The following is an 18647-nucleotide window of genomic DNA, read 5'->3' as shown; positions in this document are numbered from 1 at the left end:
TTAAAAATAGACACACCTTCTCATGGTTTACGATTCAGAACATTCAAAATAAGACCTTTTCCTGTGCCTGCCAGCTAGTCCTCTTTGATTGAATTGTCATATTCCTCTGTGTCCTTTTGGAGTCATTCTGTCAAGCGTTAAGTGGAGGACTGGGACGCCACATGGAACAGACAGTCACCTCAACCATCACCTCCCTCCTGCCAGTTCCAGCCTGCACCATACAGATGACTTTCCCCACCCCTCCAACAAATCCTAACTTCACCCTCATGAGGCCACCCCGGGCTAGACACTGCCTGTAGTGGGATAAGGCAGGCATCCGTGGTCAGCTTCTCTCTGCCTTCCGCTTCTGCCTCCTCAAATCAGAGCCTGTGTCTCCCCCAGGGCTGGAGGGTAGAAGGAGTGAGGAGATGGAGTTCCTTTTCAGGTTCTGCCGTCAGCTTCTTCAGAGTGCTCCTCACAGAGGCCTCAGACTGAGGCTTGCAGATGTTTGCGAATTCTCCTCCCCATTAGCATTTTCTCTAAGGACAATTCTCCAGAACCTTGGCACCTGGGTCACTTTGGCGTGGCAGGAAGCTTGTTGGGTAAGATCCTCCCAAGACAACGCTAGTATGGTCTCGCTCTCCATGTCTTCCACCTGCCCCAGGAAGCTCTCACACATGGCGGGGAACGTCTGCAACTCTAGAAAACTGGGAGTGACTTATTTGTCTTTGAGTGTTTTTAATTTCTCATACTGTCTTGCTCAGCTCTTTTGGGAATCATTATATCCTGGGAACAAGGGATGCTCAAACCATCACTCCAGGAATTAATATCCAAAAGAGGGGATGTGTCTGCTGGATGATCAAATGCTTGCCTTGCGTGGGTGGGAAGTGAAGGAATTTTCTTACAGAACATATTTCCAACATGCTGAGATACCTTTGAAGACAAAATAATTACAGTAATTAAGCCTGAATTTTTTTTGATAACAAACCCTGCAAACCATGGGGGAGAGGGCAGGGAGGCTGAGGTAATTTCAGACATGGAACATCTGTATAGATGGAGGAGGTCACACTTCTAGTTTGTGGTAGGCCTTACTTGTTTTTCAGAGTCATTCAACACTTACAGCTGTAAAACTGGGTATCTGGTGTCTCCCAGTTTCCATTTCTTCTCTGGCTCTGCTGTGGATCCTCTGCCCCAAATCAGTCTCCTTCTGGGTCCAGCCCACCTTCCTGCTTTACTATGTCTCCACCAAAAGCCAGCCAGCTTTTCTTGGACCAGGCCAAAATTCTTCAAATAACTCTAACACCTACCGGTCACCAGTGAGACACAGTCGGGCTGCTCTGGGAGCTGTACCTTGATGCTAGCTAACCATTGGGCGCCTACACTGGGGTTCCATCACCCTTGCTTTGAAAAACTTGGCCCTGGATGGAAGCCAGGCCACATCTGCATGATTCAAACCCCCAAACTGCCTGTGCTCTGCTAATGTGTAGAGTTCCAAATCCCGCCCTTTTCCTTGCATGCCCAGCTCAGATCCATCCTCTAGGATTCTGTCTCAGCAAGGGGGTGGTTCTTTACTCCTGCTCATGTCCACTGTCATGAGGATTCCCTCAGTTTCCATCTTGGGTACCCAGACCTTATTATCTTATTCAATGGCAAACTCTTGCTTGTTCGCCCTCTGAATTCTCGAGTGTTAACCAGAGCCTTCCAACTCTGCTACTTTGGTTCCCAGTGACAAGGACTTGACGACTCTTCTTTGATTGACAACTGCTATTTATGGGGCCTTCCCCAGCTGGCAGCTGGTACCCAGGATCTAACCGCTCCACTGGCTTTCAGGGAGGAAAAGCTATCACATGGGGGAACACAGAAAAGAACAACAAATCAAAGTTGAACAGAACTGACCCGTGAATTGTCTGTAAGTATGCCAAGAGAGACAGTATCCTCACTAAAGAAGGAAGTCACTTAAAAATAGTTCCACACTGTATCCATGTTAGTTCTTAGTTCTGACAAATGTATCCCTGTTACCTATGATGTCATGCTAACACTGGGAATAGCAGGGGGAACTGTCTATCTTAATTTTACAACTTTACTACTTCTAAAACCATTCTAAGACAAGAAGTTAAAGCAAACAACAAACACACACCCAGCCCCACATCAGAGCCCTGGTGAGGACATCAAGTGTTGAGTGCTCACCGTAGACCTCCTCTCTCGCTTTCTCTTTTACTTCGAGGCTGGACTTGAACTCACTATCTTTTTGTCTCAGTGTCCTACGCCCTGGGATTACAGCTGGGTACTCCCATGCTCTGCTGAGTAGTTTCCAGGCTCAAGAGATGGCTCAGTGGCTAGAGTACTTGTTGCTCTCCTAGAGGACTCGAGTTCAATTCCCAGCACCCACAAAGGCAACTCACAAGTGTCTGTAACTCAAGTTCCAGGAGATCTGGTACCCTTTTCTGGTTCCCATGGGCACCAGGCACATACAGGGCAATAGACATGCATGCAGAAATAACACTTATTCACATAAAATTAAAAGTAATTAAAAGAATTTCTATATCCTAAAATTTTTAGACAAATAAAAATGATAGTGGCAGGATATTCTTTCTTTTAAAAGTTGTGTGTGTTGTGTGTATGTGGGTGGGGGGAGCTGTGTGGATGTGTGTGTACATGTTTATGTGTATGAGGGGGTGTGTGTGGAGGCAGGAGGTCCACGCCGACTGTCGTCCTCTGTTGCTTCCCGCCTTGTTTTTTAGTGAAAGTCTTACCGAAGCTGCGGCTGATTTGGTAAGCCCGGCAGGCCGGGGCGCTGCAGGGGTCTCTGCCTTTAGCAGCACCAGGATTACGGGTACATGCCACCGTGTCCAGCTTTTTTGTCTTCCCATGAGAGCAGAGGATCTAAGCTCAGTTCCTTGTGCATGTGTAGCATCATTTACCAACCAAGCCTCCTCTCCAGCCCTAAAAGAACATTCTGAAGTTCTAGATCCTGATGTAAATATTTCTGGCAAACAGGGGCAGGCCTTCATAAATTTGGGGACAAACTAATTGTTGAATTTTGTTTCATTTGAGACAGTTCACTCTTTAATTAAAGACATGATCTATTATGAGACTTTGTATGCTCTAAGCTCACAAAAGAGTAAAGATTCCTTCTCTTATGAAGGGGACAGAGGGAAATAACAATTAAAACTGTACAGAATGAATAGATAGATTATATTTATGGTTGGGGTCAGAAGTGTTATGAGGAGAAAAGAGCAGAGAGAGAGGCATCAGCAGGCTACAGGGGGGCTGGGCAGGGTGAGGCTTTACATAGAGTGAGCAGAGCAAGCCTCACTGAGAAGGAGCGATCGAACAAAGACGGAGGTAAGGACCAAGCGTGGTAGCTCTAGCCTGTATTCCAGTACTGCGAAGGCTGAGGCAGGAGATTCTCTGTAACTTTGATGCTGGCCTGGAATACAGACTGAGACCCTCAGAACAAAGAGAAAGAAAAAAAAAACTAACAACAACAAAACAATTAAGAAAGCAAAATCAAACAAACAAAACCCTCCAAAAGATGAGGGAGCAAAGAATGAGGCCATTAGGCAGGGCCCTCCAGACAGCGCGATGCCCTAGGGGAGAATATGCCGGAATGTTCAAGGACCCACCAGCAGCAGGTGGGCAGCAGCCCAGCAGGTGAGCAGCAGGTGAGCAGCAGCCCAGCAGGTGAGCAGCAGCCCAGCGGTGCAGCTGGTGGGCAGGGGAAGATGAGGCTGGGGGCTGGAAGTGCTGCACCGCAGTGCTGAGCACAAACGCTACCTCTGAAGGAACTCCAGCGTCTGCAGCAGAGGAGCGACATGATTTGTCTTAGGCATGGAGTCACCTTTCACACCATGTGGGTGACTCTGGTTTGGGAAGAGCAGAAGCAGGGAGAAGAAGCAGAGGTTGGAATCTGGTAGTGAAGTCGTCAATGACAGTTGATGGTGCTGGAGTCCAGCCCTCAGGAGCCAATTATTACCATTCTTTTTCTTTTAGGAAGTTTGCCAGCTAGTTGTTGAAACATGTCATCATTAAAACTTAAATAAGCCTAAAATTACATTATATGGCAAATGGAAGTAATAAGTATTTGGAGTATCTCTATGTTCTTAGAGATATTTACACTGAGATACAACATGCCTGTTACATATGGTGTACTCAGAAATGAGGTGTTGCTATGTGTCTCTTCCCAATTCTGTATCCACTGACATTTATGAACTCATCACTTAGAGTCATTGACACCATGACAGCTACAAATCAGGGCCTGTTTCTCTTTATAAAGAGACAGAACTGCTAACCATCCACCAGCACACGGCGGCTTATTGCCTCCCCGCCGCATCTCGAAATGTGTACCACCCTCATCAAGTGTTTCCAGGTTCCCTCACTTCTCTCACATCCTCAGTTACAGAGGGGGAAGGTGGAAGGGGACTAAATAAGCATTCTATATATTAATATTACAACACCGTAACGTGGCCCATTTCTCCCGGGCTTTCCATCATTGCTATATACTAAACTACCTGCCTACCTGAGACTGAATTTTTAGTGCTGGCCCAAGCTTCAGCCCCATGGTGCCTCGAAGATGGTGCTCGGTGAGAAGGGGCAGTGTTTCTCCATCAATCGCGTGATCCTTAAATACCTGAGGAAACCCGAAAATCATTAGCCTGGCTGTAGTAAAGCCCATGTCTCATGCGCAGGTGGTTTGGAGTATTTGCATATAAAAGGTGCTTGAAGGTGACACAGAGCCATATAAGCTTCTCTTTAGCTGCTGGTTTGTCTGGGCTCTAGGCCATGTAATTAATAATATCCGGAATGCTCTGTAGTTCTGTTTGTTGGACTCACTGCAACCTGGAGTAATGATCCGGGCAGCATCTATGTCTCATTTACTGTGCAGCCCTGATGCAGGTGTGGATGTATTCCCTGGGAAATGGTCGGAGTAAAGGGATCGGGGAAGAGCCATCACAGACAACATGGCCCCTCGTGGAGGCAGATGCAGTGCCTCTGTCTTCCGGGTTAAGGGTTGGTGGGAAAAGGCAAGGAAGGCCTGGGTAAGAGCTATGCACCGGCCTTTCCAGAAGGGTCTGCTCCGACTCTAGTCTGTGATGACACCTGTCTCCCAGAAGCTGGAAGCCTGCTGAGGGGTAGACATCCGGGCAGGTAAAGAAGCGGATGTGAAAAGCACACTGGTTAGTAGTGGTTAACTTCGTAATGTCCAGCTTCAACCTGCCTCACCAGCCTTCTGTGCTCACTTCTGGGTTTTCTCTCAATCTTCTCCACCCTCCTCAGACTTTAGAGCTTACAGGGTTCCCCCTCATCTTCAGACAGCCTTCTAATTCAGAAGAGGACGAGAAAGTAGTAGGTAGAATCCCTGTAAACCTGAACAATAAACCCAAGTTCGGATGCTCCTTCCCACTGCCCTGCCTCATGTTAGAGTTTACTGCAGCTGCCCCAGACCCCCGTGGTAGGCGCTCACAGTGGAAACCTTCTTTAGTCTCCAGCCTCTCCTCTGTGCTGCTCCATTAACATATAAGTGGGTCCCCACATCCCTAAACGCAGATGGGAATGACAGTATACTCGCCACCTCCACACCTGCCCTCCTCTCCTTCCCAGCAGCCCCATCCATCGATCAAAGGCACGTGGATGCTCTTCTGTTCACATTGTCACTCGTGGTCATTCTTCTGCCTCAGAGTTTTGGATGCTGCTCCTCATTGTTCTCCTAATCCAGTCTCCTCTGTTGTTCGTTTCAGATAAGGGGGAGGTTGGCTTTGAACTCACAGGTTCCCGGTGCAGAGATTCCAGGTGTACCCCATCACACCTGACCCTAGCCAAGTTTTAAAGACTTCATTTGCACAAGGCTGACAAGGAGGAAGAGCAAAGAGGGAACGCAGTGGGTGAAAAGTCGGCCAGTCCCGGGGAGCTGAAAACACTTCCAAAGTGTGGGGTTGTGTGTGGTGGTATTCTAATTGTACTGAAATGTGATTTTGATTGTATGTTAATAAATAAAGTTGTCAGGGGGTCAGAGCTATTAGAGCCATAGCAAGAGTGTGGCGGTGGTGGCACACGCCTTTAATCCCATAGATCTCTGTGTGTTCAGGGATATAGCCAGCATTGGAGACATATGCCTTTAAGACCTAGGGGGCTGTGCATTCAGACAGTGACGAGGCCGTCACATGTTTGGGTTTACAACCAATGAGAAGGCAGAACAATAATACTATAAAAAAGGCATACAGACAGGAAGTAGCTCTCTTTTGCGAAGCTGGGACAGCAGGAGGAAGGGTGAGATTTTAGCTCTGAGCTCTGACCTCTCGGTTTTCTCTTTTACATTGTTTCTGTGTTTCTTATTTAATAAGACGGTTGGTTACATCAACATCTGGCGCCCAACGTAAAAACTCCCAGAAATAGACTGCATAATGCTCTTCTAACTTTGAATTTTCTGAATGCCAATGAGAAAGGAACAACAGCTGCAGAGAGACATTGGATAATAGAAAAAACTACAGAATTAAATCAGCCTATATACTTTAAGGATGTGCTGACCTCAGAATGGAAACCAGGGTATGTATTACATTGGGGACGAGGTTTTGCTTTTGTTTCTACAGGAGAAGATAAGCTGTGGATACCATCAAAATTGATAAAGGTTCGATTTGAACAAGAGAGACCTCTTAATTGAGGAGGTGATAGTTCATCAACCAGCATGAACATCCAATTTAAACTAACTTGTACCAGTAACACATGCCTTTTCATTTAATCAGATAATAACTTGTCAAAAGGAAACATCCCCAAAATTAGTCTTGGGGAAAGGTTTTTGTTTTTGTCTTTTAGGAGAATGAAGGTTAAGGAATCTGAAGAACACTGGACAAATGAGACAACTGAAGAAAAGGGACAAATCATCTATCCCAAGAAACAGAATGAAACGGTGTATGGGTATATATTATCTAAAAAATTTTATGTCTTCCTAAATGTTTGTTTCTGCTTTTCTCTAAAGATTTAACACTATTGGTTTTCTAATAGTCCCAGTTCAATTAAAATTTAAAGCTGACTTTGGAGTTGGAGAATGGCTCTCTCCTTCTTTAAACTCAAGCATGTTGTTAAAAGGAAAATGCAAACTCCCTGTATCATGCCAGAATAAGAGCCATCTTCTGCTATGGTACAGGACAAAAGCAAAGTTAATTAAGGGACTATTCTATTACTAATCTCAACTCTTTTGATTCTATTCTGATTCTTTAAACTTTTCTTAAAGTATAAATTTTATATCAAAATTTACAAGATTAATATATATATACATTTTAAACTTTGTTAAGATATGAATGGTCACATAGAGTACTAACTAATTCTAGAAAAAAGACTAGCTGCATATATATGTTTTTGTGTTCGAGTCTCTTATCAGTTTTCTGCAGGAAATCACGGCCAGGCCTAATATCAACTGAAGTCTCGAGAAAGAAGATGGGGCCCCACAACAACAACAATTCCACGTGGACAATAATAATATCATTAAGCTGACAAACATCATCCACAGATCAGCTTTGAACTACAAGGTGCTCAGAGCAATTTTGAGATGACTAGCTGAGATGATCCAGTCTCAAAGACTACTTGAATAAGGACTTGAGATAAACCCTGAACTTTGGCATTATACACAGACTGGATAATGAAGGATATAGTTACCTTTCCTAGAATTTGACAATTAACCTAAAATTTTTCTTTCAGGATAAAGAAAACTTCGCCCATACCCAGCAGGAAGCAATTTTAAGAATACGATGCCCACATTCCCAAAGAGGTGGTGTGGGGCGGGTGGTTTTTTGGTCTTTTTAATGGGTTTTGGGTCTGGGATAATTTTCAGTGTTTAGGGGGGTTGGTTACAAGTTATTGTCAAGGGTTAGGAAAAAGGCTAAGCAAAGGAGATTAGATTTAAGGTTCTTTTTTTAAAAAAAAAAGAAAAGAAAAGAAAGAAAGAAAGAAAGAAAGAAAGAAAGAAAGAAAGAAAGAAAGAAAGAAAGAAAGAGAGAAAGAAAGAAAAAGACAATTACTAATACTTTACATTGGATTGAATTGTTTTATATTGTATACAAATTTGAAACTGATATTGCTAGAAAATGCTATATGTATATTTCTAATTGTATTTATACCATTCATTTAACAATGTAATACAAATTTCTGATCCTTGAATGTTATTATTACCAACTATTAGGATATAAAGAAATGAAAGTTAGTAGTTAGACATTATAATAGAACTTGTAGTCATATTAGATATGTTTTAAAATTGAGCAGAGATGTTTTAGACAGGTCATCTTCAAACCCTTCAGAGATCTACAGAATATGGCATTTAAAATGTTTTAATAACTTAGAAAATTTTTCTTTTTTGAGACATGTCGGCTCCTGGCAGTACCAATCTACTTCAGAGAAAATATGGGCATTGAAGAAACTGCATATGGAGTCAACTTTCATTGTGGCAAAAGTTAGCCACTGGACAACAAAGTATCCTCGAATCAACAGGACAAAATGGACAGACAGAACACGAAACAAGGGACTACTGATTCTTGCCAAAACAAGTGTGGTTATGGCTTTATCAAAAGGCATCTTCTGAGGCCAGGACAATATGGCCCCATCCCTGAAGTGGCCTTCGCATCCGGAAAAGGTACAGTGCCCTTTTCTTCGAAGGCAGCTTAACAGGCAGAGGGCCGATGGATTCTGTTGTACAATGGAACAGCAGCTGAAAGCTCATGCCTCTCAAAAGTAGACTGGCATTTAATAGAGGGATGTGGAGAAGAAGGGGATGCTGAGATGAAGCCATATATACACAGCCAAGAAGAATGGACAGCTGAATTAAAAAACTGTCAACAATTTCCAGAATTTAAAATCCTGAATCATGACAGGACACTAGTGGAATTCAGGTGTTTCTGGTACATGGACTGCTCTCACCCAATGTGAGGTTGAACTGTTGACCTTGTATACATCCTACTTCACAAATGAGTCTGTCAGATACACTAAGCCTATAGGCTGAAGATGATGCCCCAACACTGTGGAGAAACCTCAGATGACTGCCCAGGCAGCTGGCTGTTTTTGTCAACTCACAATTTTTTTGGAAGTTGCTTGCATGCACTTCCTGTTTTTTATTTTTGTTAGCTAATATTATTCCCTTCTTGGGTCTCTGAGGGAGTTGAAGATTAGTTAGTTATGGTTGAAGATTAGTTAGTTATAGTTGAAAATTAATTAGGATAGAAAGTACATTAGATACATCTTGGATTTACCAAAATAGGATAGATAATGGAATTATTTTCTCTGATTTGTCAAATACCTGTTTAGGTATTTATTACTCGTATATATTGTATATAGTTATTGTACTTTTGTATATAGTTTTTCTTTTGTTAGTTATAACCTTTTGCTTTTTTTCTTTTTATTAAAATAGAAAAGGGGAAATGTGGTGGTAATCTAATTGTACTGAAATGTGATTTTGATTGTATGTTAATAAATAAAGTTGTCAGGGGGTCAGAGCTATTAGAGCCATAGCAAGAGTGTGGCGGTGGTGGCACACGCCTTTAATCCCATAGATCTCTGTGTGTTCAGGGATATAGCCAGCATTGGAGACATATGCCTTTAAGACCTAGGGGGCTGTGCATTCAGACAGTGACGAGGCCGTCACATGTTTGGGTTTACAACCAATGAGAAGGCAGAACAATAATACTATAAAAAAGGCATACAGACAGGAAGTAGCTCTCTTTTGCGAAGCTGGGACAGCAGGAGGAAGGGTGAGATTTTAGCTCTGAGCTCTGACCTCTCGGTTTTCTCTTTTACATTGTTTCTGTGTTTCTTATTTAATAAGATGGTTGGTTACATCAACAGTTGTGATAAAAGTCAAGGAGGCCTTTTTGGCAAAGGCCCCTGGGGGGACTGTAAGGGGGACTGTGTGGGAATCGGTGCTTCGGGGCCTTGCACTCAGAACGCACGGCAGCTCCTCATCTCTGCAGTTATTTCTCAGAGAGGAGCAGGGGTTGCTTCGCATGGCGGCTGGTCTTGCAGTCAATGTCACATGCAGTAGCTCAAAGGGAGAAGACTTCAAAATGTGACCATCCTAAATACATTTAGAAACTTCTAGAAATAAGTGCTAGACTTTCTTGGGTTACTGATACCCGGTTGGTGAACTTGATGTTCATATGATGTCTGTCTGCCCATAGAGGCACAGCTGATATAAAGCATAACACACATGTAATGCTGTTGTAGGGCAAGGCTGTCTCTTTTTTGTTCATTTGCTGAGACAAGCCCTCTCTGTGTAGCCCAGGATGGCCACAAATTCACGATCGTCTTGCCTCAGCCTCTCTAGTGCTGAGATCACAGGTGAAGTCATCACCCCGGTTCCCTGTTGTGTGTCTGTGCTCATGTGTGTGCATGCCCATGAAGGCCTGAAGACAGCCTTGAAGGCGGTTCCTCAACACCAGCCACACAGTTATTTGAGACAGGGTCTCTCACTTGCTTGTAACTTTCCAAGTAGACTAGCCTGGCAGCAGGCAAGTCCCATGGATCCATTGTTTCCACCCTAACCCCCAGTGCTGAGATTCCAAGTGGGCACCAGTATAACTGGCTCTCTCTCTCTCTCTCTCTCTCTCTCTCTCTCTCTCTCTCTCTCTCTCTCTCTCTCTCTCTCTCTGTTTGTGTGTGTGTGTGTGCACATACATATTCATGTGTGTAAATATGATGCCTACACCATGCAATACATGTATAGATGTCAGAGAACAGCCTCAGGTGTTGGTCCTCGACTCCTACCTCACTTGAGATGGAATCTTGTTGTCTGATGATGCAGATGCCAGGGAGGCTGGCGCAAGTGATCTGGGGATTCCCATGTCTCTACCTCCTATCTCACCTCAGGCACGCTGGATTACAGATGTCTACGACTGCATCCGGTTTTGTGTGTTCTGGAGACCGGAACTCAGGTCTTTATGTTTTTACAGTAAGCTTTTTATATGCAGAGCCATCCCTTGCCCCCTTGTGCACACATGTGTGTCTGTGCTTGTATGTGTATGTGTGTATGTATATATGTGTGTGTGTGTGTGTGTGTATACGTGTGTATGTGTATATGTGTTTGTATGTGTGTATATATGTGTTTATATGTATCTGTATGTGTTTGTGTGTGTGTATGTGTGTGTGTATATGTGTTTATATGTATCTGTGTGTGTTTATGTGTGTTTATGTGTGTGTGTGTGCATATACATGTGTATGTGTATATGTGTTTATATGTATCTGTATGTGTTTATGTGTGTGTGTATGTGTGTGTATGTGTGTGTGTGTATATGTGTGTGTATATGTGTTTATATGTATGTGTGTGTGTGTGTGTGTGTGTGTGTGTGTGTGTGTGTTCTGGGGATTGAATTCACGTCCTTTCACTTACATGCCAGTCCACAGACTGAGTTGTCCCCTCAGCCCTTTTCGCCTTTTTTTTTTTTTTTTTAGAACAAAGTACATATTTCTGTTATTTAGGTTCTGTAGTAAATATTTCTCATTCTTTCTGGATAGTTAGCCCCTGAGTCACCTTCTCATGAGTCTAGACAGGACAGAAAATTAAGCTAAATAGTGGCTTCCCAGGGTTTCTCTGACACCTGTGTCCAGCAGTCAGAGAGACTTCTCCAGTGAGAGACAGCGTCATAAGGTGGGGATTTCAGTAGGAAGCTTGACAAAACTTATTGTACATTAAATAGTTTAAACTTTCATAGTTCTGCAAAAATACAAAGTTACCTGGGCATAGTCTGAACAGCCCGGAAGGCTTCTGATAAAGTTGTGCACATCATCTACAGTCCATTTCTGAATATCAGCCGAAGAACGGTTCTCCCCAAGGGCAACCAGTTCATGTGTTCCTTTAACATGAAGAGAGATTATTACGTGGTATAAAATTTCCATTCAGAAGGAGACGCTTAGAACACAGGTTTGTGTTTAGCTGTATGAACTCACTAATGTCTGTTATCCCAGTGTGCTCCATTTATACAGGCTGATTTTTGAACCCCCTGAAGATATTCAGACTCACTGTCAAATACCTTATTTCCCCTCTTAAGGTCTCTTCAGTGATGAAACTCTAAGCGAACAGAGAAGTTCCAGATTCGCTCTATGATCTCTGAGTGCTCACAGAAAGGCTCTGTGAACTTCATTTTCCATATTAATGCTACAATTCTATGTTACGTGATCTTCTGTGCCCATCACATCTGAACATGAGCCAAGAACTTCACAGTGAAGTAGTTGGTGCGGTGGCTACATCGGTGCCCTGAATTGACAGAACCTAGAATTACCTAAGGCAATGTCAGTGCAAGCAGTGCCTGGATCAGGTTATGTGTGGGTGTGTAGTGGGGGACTGTCTTCATTGTTAATTGATGTGGGAGGGCCCAGCCCACTGTGGGCAGCACCACCCCCTAGGCAGGTGGTCTTGAACCATATAAAAAAGCTGGTTATTATAAACCTGCCCGCCGGACAGCAAACAGTGTCCGCCATGGTTCCTGACACATTTCCTGTCTGTGAGGTGAATTCCCTCCTTGAAGGAAATGCCATGTGGAGTAGCAAGCAGGCTTGTTCTCAAGTTCCTGCCTTGAGTTCTTGCTTTGACTTGGCTGGTGGTGGCCTGTGGCCGGGAACTGGGGCCTGAGAACTGTAACCTGAACAGACTCTCCCCTTCAGTTACTTTTGGTCACACTTTTATCACAGCCACGGAGAGGAAGCTACGACCATCAGGGATACGCCAAACCTCTGTGTTTTAATTTTTTTCCTAAACAAATTCTAGAGCTATCCAATATGAGATTTTCTCTGCAGTGCAATAATGCTTCCAAAACTGATGGTATATGCTTTTGGTAGTTTTCCTACACTTGGATACAGGGGAGATAGAATTTGTACTTTAAAACAAAAGCCCTCGAGGCTGCAGAGATGGCTCAGTGGTTAAGAGCACTGGCTGTTCTTCCAGAGACCTGGGTTCAATTCCCAGCACCACATGGCAACTCACAGCTGTCTGTAACTCCAGTTCCAGGGAATCTGACACCTTCACACAGACATACATGCAGGTAAAACACCAGTGACCATAAAGTAAAAATAAATAAATAAATAAAAAGCAAAGCAAAACTAAACCCCCAAATCCATAACAAAATAGCCCTCTAGTTTGTGTTAAAGAAATTCACAATTAAATTAAAATTTTAATTAAAGATTTTCATACTTTCTCGTATCTATCCTCTCAATCTGTGTTGAATGGTTTTTGTACAGCAATATCAAGACTTGTGTTTCTAACATGACTTGTGAGAAGTGATATAATAAAGTGACTTCAAGAAGTCATTTAAAACAGGATTAAGAAGATAGAGGTGGAAGGGCTGGAGAGATGGCTCAGCAGTTAAGATCGATCACTGCTGCTCTTCCAGAGGACCTGGGTTCCATTCCCAGGCAGCTCACACACCCTGCGGCTCCAGGTCCAGAGGATCCAGTGCTCTTTCTGGTCTCTGCAAATGCTGCACGCATATGGTGCACACATTCACATGCAGGCAAAACACCCATAGGCACAGAATAAAAATAGATAAGTCTTAAAAAAATGGAGGTGAGAGAGAGCTGGACGGACGGTCTGAAAGTGAGAATGAAGGCCATGGGAAGGCATGGCTGTCACTGTTCCCTCCCCAGCGGGAAGACCTCACCCTGGAGCTGCCCTTGACCCCAGACACCTACCTGACAGAGGTAGGATGGAAACGGGCAGGCCAACCCCGCTCTGTTCATCGCAGCCTTCACAGCCCTGTTCAGAGGGCTTTTCCTTCCCACCATCCCAAGCCTTGACCTCTAGGGAAGGGGGTTTCATCTGGCTTGGCTGGAGCTCTCCGCAGGGGTTGGTGAGGCCTGAAGTCGGTTTTTCATCCACTTCCCTTGACTTCTGGCTGTTGTCTACCTCGATTTCTGGATCCTTGATGTCTTCTTCTTCATAGGGAAGGTCAGGCATCTGGCCTGAGCTTTTTTCTTCTGTTTGACGTTTGAAACGTTCAGTGTCGCTCTCTAGAGGTCTCTGGTAGACTGGACCTCTCCGGAGTCGGTATTTCTGGCCCCAGCACTCTGTAAAGTGTGGTCTAGTTGTCAGCAGAACAGGATTTCCCTGAAGGTGTCTGGAGGTGCTTCTGTGTAGATGCAGATCACTGGCAGGCAGTGTGCTCCTGCCTTGGAAGCCTGCAGGGCCACCCAGGCAACTCGACCCATAAAAGAGGGGTATCCCCAGGCCAGTGAGTCCCTGGGGATTCACTCTTTCCATCCTCCTTTGGTGGTAAAGAGAATACATTTCTATTTCTGCCCTAAAAAAAATTAATATAGTTTAAAAGACCCCAGACAATCATTAGAAATCTAATTCTTTTTTACATTTATTTATTTTGGCTGCATGGAAAGATGGTTGCATGTATGCCATCGTGTGTGTGTGTGGGGGGGGTGGGGTGGGGTGGGGTCAGAATACAATGTGAGGGAGTTGGTCCCCTGTGTGTGTGTGTGCCAAGAATCGAACTCAGGTTGACAGGCTTGGCAGCAAGCACCTTGATTTGCTGAGCCATCCTGGGGCCCTCACCTTCCCTAAGCTCTCCCCTTTGCTTTTCCTATGCTTACAGTGTCTGTCTGCAGCCTGTTTGATGGAGACAGGAATCCTCTCAGAGGTGGAAGGAGCTTGGGCTTTGAAAGTGGGGGTTTGGGTGAGCGTCATAATGCAAGTCTGAGGCTCGACTGGGGGTCTGCCTGTGTGCACAGGGCCCTAGCAGGTGTGGGGGTGATGTAGCAGCAGCAGTTTCTTGCCAGACACTAAACTTCATGGAGGTGTTTAATTCCGTAGCACAATGATAGTTAGTGGGACTCATGCCATTAGTGCTTGCTTGGTGGGTCTAGGTCGCTGCAGATGGGTGGGCAGGCGAGGGAAGGAGGCTGGCTTCTGCTCGCTTCACACCACCCATCGGCCTGTGGCCACCTGGACCCTCCCTCTCCCTGAGGCCAGGCCCTGTTCACCACGGATGCACTTTATTTGCTGCTGGCCACTGCAGATGAAGACCACTGTTGGGCTGATATGGTTTCCTGGGGACGTACCCTGAAGTGGAGTTGGTGAGTTTCACACCTGTCTTCAGGCAGAACTGAAGCCATTTAAGACAGAAACGGGTCAATGGAAAGCTATTGAATATGCAGATCTAGCCACCCTTAGCTCCACTTTGTGGAGTGCGGAGGTATATGCATGTGTTGTGTGTGGTGTGTGCCTGAGCACAGTGTGCACATGCATGCAGAGACAGCAGGAGGACCTCGGGTGCCCTCCTGACCTCCTGACCTCTCCCCTACGTCACTGTCCTGTTTCCTCAAAATGGGTCTTCTACTCAGATGGCAGCTCACTGGTTGTCAGCTAGGCTGGCTGGACAGCAAACCTTTGATCCCTGGGATTAGAAACCTGTGTGGTCACACCCAGCTTTGTGTGTGGATGCCAAGGATCTGACCTCAAGTCCTCACGTTTGCGAAGCAAATGTTCTCACTAAACTTTCTAATCCCCAGACCCCACTGTCTGCTTTTTAATATTCTTCTTCTAATTAAAAGACATGTTTGTTTAATTTAGTCTATAATGTTCCTGAAGTACTTTCTGTAAATGATCACTGCACGTGTGTGTATAGATGGCATGTGTTCCTCATCATATCTCTTATGTTCTTCTATTGTATTTATATGTATTTATTTAATTTACTTAATACAAGCTCAGATGAATTGAGTAGGAGATAAATAAAACAATATTATTAAATTACCTGGCAGTGTGATGCCTTTCAATCATCTCATTCCTTGTGGGCATGGCCTTTATGGGTTCAGGTGGTAAAATGCCCCAGCCTTGAGAGAAGAAGGAGGGAGGGAGGGAGAGAGAGAGAGAACCGCCCCATCCCACAATCAAATTAGAGACATAGACTTGAAAATAATAAAGGAATTCAAAACAGAATCTGCAGAAACCCCTAAGCCGGACTGGCACGTGGTAAATGGTGTCAGAATCTTACACTGTTTGCCTAGAACCTGATAAGTGCCACCAGATCAACAGCAGATAACGTTTCAGTTTTTTCTTGAATTGTCAGTCTCGTGACTGGTGGTCTTTTCTTGTTATTCTTCAAAAGGGAGAAGATGGTCTATGCCTCCTTGATGTGTCTTTTCTTGTCCTGTTTAATTACATACATTTCTAAGGTACAACGTGATGTTTTGATAAATGCTTACATTGGGAGAATGGTTAAATCAAGTTAATAACATATCTACCATCTCATATCTTTATTATTTTTATGGTGTAGACATTTGAAATCCATCAGCAATTTTAAACTATGTAGCACATTATTATAAATAGTGACTTACTATCCGGTATGAAACATCTCCAGAATGAAATCAGAATAAGAGCTAAATTCTCTCTATGACTTATGAGACCATATGCTATTTCATTATTTTAGTTTGGTTTTGGCGTACTGGGAACTGAGTCCAGGTCCTCACGCATGCTAATCAGGTGCTCTACCATGGAGCTATTCTATACCCTCATCTCAAGTCAGAAACTGCCTGGAGCACTTAGCTCTCAGATAACACTCTTGGAAACCCCTCAGGTCTTCACAGGGAAGATAAGTAAAATGGTAATGTTGCTCGTCTGCCGTCATTCGTGATTAAATTGGTGCCCGGATGGGTTAAGCAACTCCATCTTGCTCACACCGGGTACCTAGAAAGCTCAACCTAGGAAGCAAGGGCACAAACGGCGAAGGTTTGACCGCTGCCCAGGCCTCCAGTGTTGAGCATCAAGGGCACACCTAAGCGGCGGCCGCTCACACGGCCCCACAGACTGGTGCTGCAGCCGCACACTTGCCGCTCATACCTGAGTAGAAGTGACCCGGCAGCGGGTTTGGCACGTTTGCGTTCGGGACAACAGAGGATCCAAACTGGGAGGGAGCACAAAACTGGCTCGGATCAGTTGGAGCTATACTGGAGGTCAAGACATCTCTAGGAGGGAAAAAGGACACAAAATAAGAAGACTATGGCAGGAATTATACAAAGTTTACTGCTTAGTGTGATGATCTAAGTTCATTGTTAAGCTAATTGAGTTTAGAATTGTGTAGAAAATTGAGGCACGCTTCTTGACAAGTTCACTAGGGCATTTCAAGAAGGTTACTGAGGACAGGAGATGTGGCTGGGATCTCGTGGGAATGTGATGAAATCGAAGGAGAGAGAGAGCAGAAGGCGAGTGCCCCGCTTTTCTGGCCCGGCATGATGTGAATTATTCTGCTGTGGTATGCCTCCCCTGCTGGGATAGACTCCTCCAGAAGTGTGAGCCAACATCCGGGATTGTGGTCACAGCCACACAAAAGTGACATTTGCTTAGGTACTGGAGTTTTTAAGAGCTGCTGGGGCTCCATAGAAACCGAAGCGCAACTGCCCTGAAGTCTCACGAGATGGAGAAGTGCGGTGAGGAGGATTGGAGGAAGGCCACAGCAAGCAAGACAGCTTAGGGCTATCCTGGGGAAAGACCCACTCCCGTCAAACCATGGTCGGAATACTCACCCCGGCCATTATGCTCTGAGAACACAGTCGCCTTTGCCATCTAGGATAAATGTTTGGCCACCTCAGTGGGCAACTTATTTATTTACACATTCCATGAACAAGGACAAATACTGGGTTTTATCTTCAAAATATTCCAAAGAAGGAAACCAGAATGTTGCCAGAGTGTAAAACCAAAATACTTGTAATTGCCCTGCTATTGAAAGAATGATTTGCTGACATCCAGGGATCCAGATATTATAGACTTAGTTAGAGCAGAGCCTTGATCTGATAGGATTGGTTTCCCGTGCCCGGCATCTGCACAGGGAGGACTCAGGGAGGACACAGGGAGGAGATGGCATCTACACACCAGGAGGCAGGACTCACCAGAAACTAACTGGGCAGGAGTGTGATTTGGGACTTGTAGTTTCCAGAACTGGAGACCCAAGTGTCTTTTATTTCTTTCTTTACATATATATATATGATGGATGTTTTGTCTGATGTGTGTCTGTGCACCACAAGTGTGTAGTATCAGGAAGGCCAGAAGAGGGCGCTGGATCCCCTAGGATGGTGAGTTACAGACTGTTGTGAGCTTCCATGTGAGTGCTAGGATTTGAAGCCTGGCCTCTGGAAAAGGTGGCCAGTGCTTTTGACTGCTGAACCATCTCTCCAGCCCTAAACATCTGGGATTTAAACCATTTGTGTTTATTGTGGTAGCCTCAGAAGACCAATCCAGCAGTTTTTGTACTTGATATTGCTGCCACATTCCAGGAAAACGTGATTATTTATTGGTTAGTAGGTCAAATGAGCTTCAAAGGGAAGTAGAGCCTTAGATTCTGGAGGTTAGACCAGCAGAGTGCCATGGCACAGTTCACTGGGATAGCCCCGATGTTGTTTTATCATCTAATGTTAACATCGGTCCGAACTCTGAGGATGACTTTTCTTCGGATTGAACTATCAGACTGGAGAGATGTACCTGTCCACAATTGGAGGCCCAAATGGTGAGGGAACCAGTGGGATCCTCTGATGTCCTGATGGTGCCAGTAAAGGGTTCACAGACATCACTGGGTTTGTCATCAGACCTCTCGACTCTGAAGGAATTCTAAAAAGAAACAAGAAATATTTTCCTCTCTCTCTCTCTCTCTCTCTCTCTCTCTCTCTCTCTCTCCCCATTTAGGCACAGTGTGTGGAGGTTG

General features: G+C 44.6%; 1 protein-coding gene across 1 annotated transcript; it reads right to left on the bottom strand.

The window, feature by feature from the left end:
- Positions 1-635: 635 nt before the first annotated feature.
- Positions 636-18547, bottom strand: Samd7 (sterile alpha motif domain containing 7). The gene is made up of 7 exons (XM_006971153.3): positions 18428-18547; positions 16793-16917; positions 15708-15786; positions 13639-14246; positions 11689-11807; positions 4499-4609; positions 636-912 (listed from the first exon to the last, which is right to left on the bottom strand). Exons 1-7 carry the CDS (start codon positions 18526-18528, stop codon positions 718-720), a joined length of 1338 nt encoding a protein of 445 aa, XP_006971215.1. The 5' UTR covers positions 18529-18547; the 3' UTR covers positions 636-717.
- Between the last annotated feature and the right edge of the window lie 100 nt (positions 18548-18647).

The sequence above is a fragment of the Peromyscus maniculatus genome, chromosome 6 (assembly GCF_049852395.1).
Source record: "Peromyscus maniculatus bairdii isolate BWxNUB_F1_BW_parent chromosome 6, HU_Pman_BW_mat_3.1, whole genome shotgun sequence".
Taxonomy (NCBI): domain Eukaryota; kingdom Metazoa; phylum Chordata; class Mammalia; order Rodentia; family Cricetidae; genus Peromyscus; species Peromyscus maniculatus.
The sequence above is the reverse complement of the archived record's forward strand: the minus strand, read 5'-3'. Positions and strand labels throughout refer to the sequence as shown.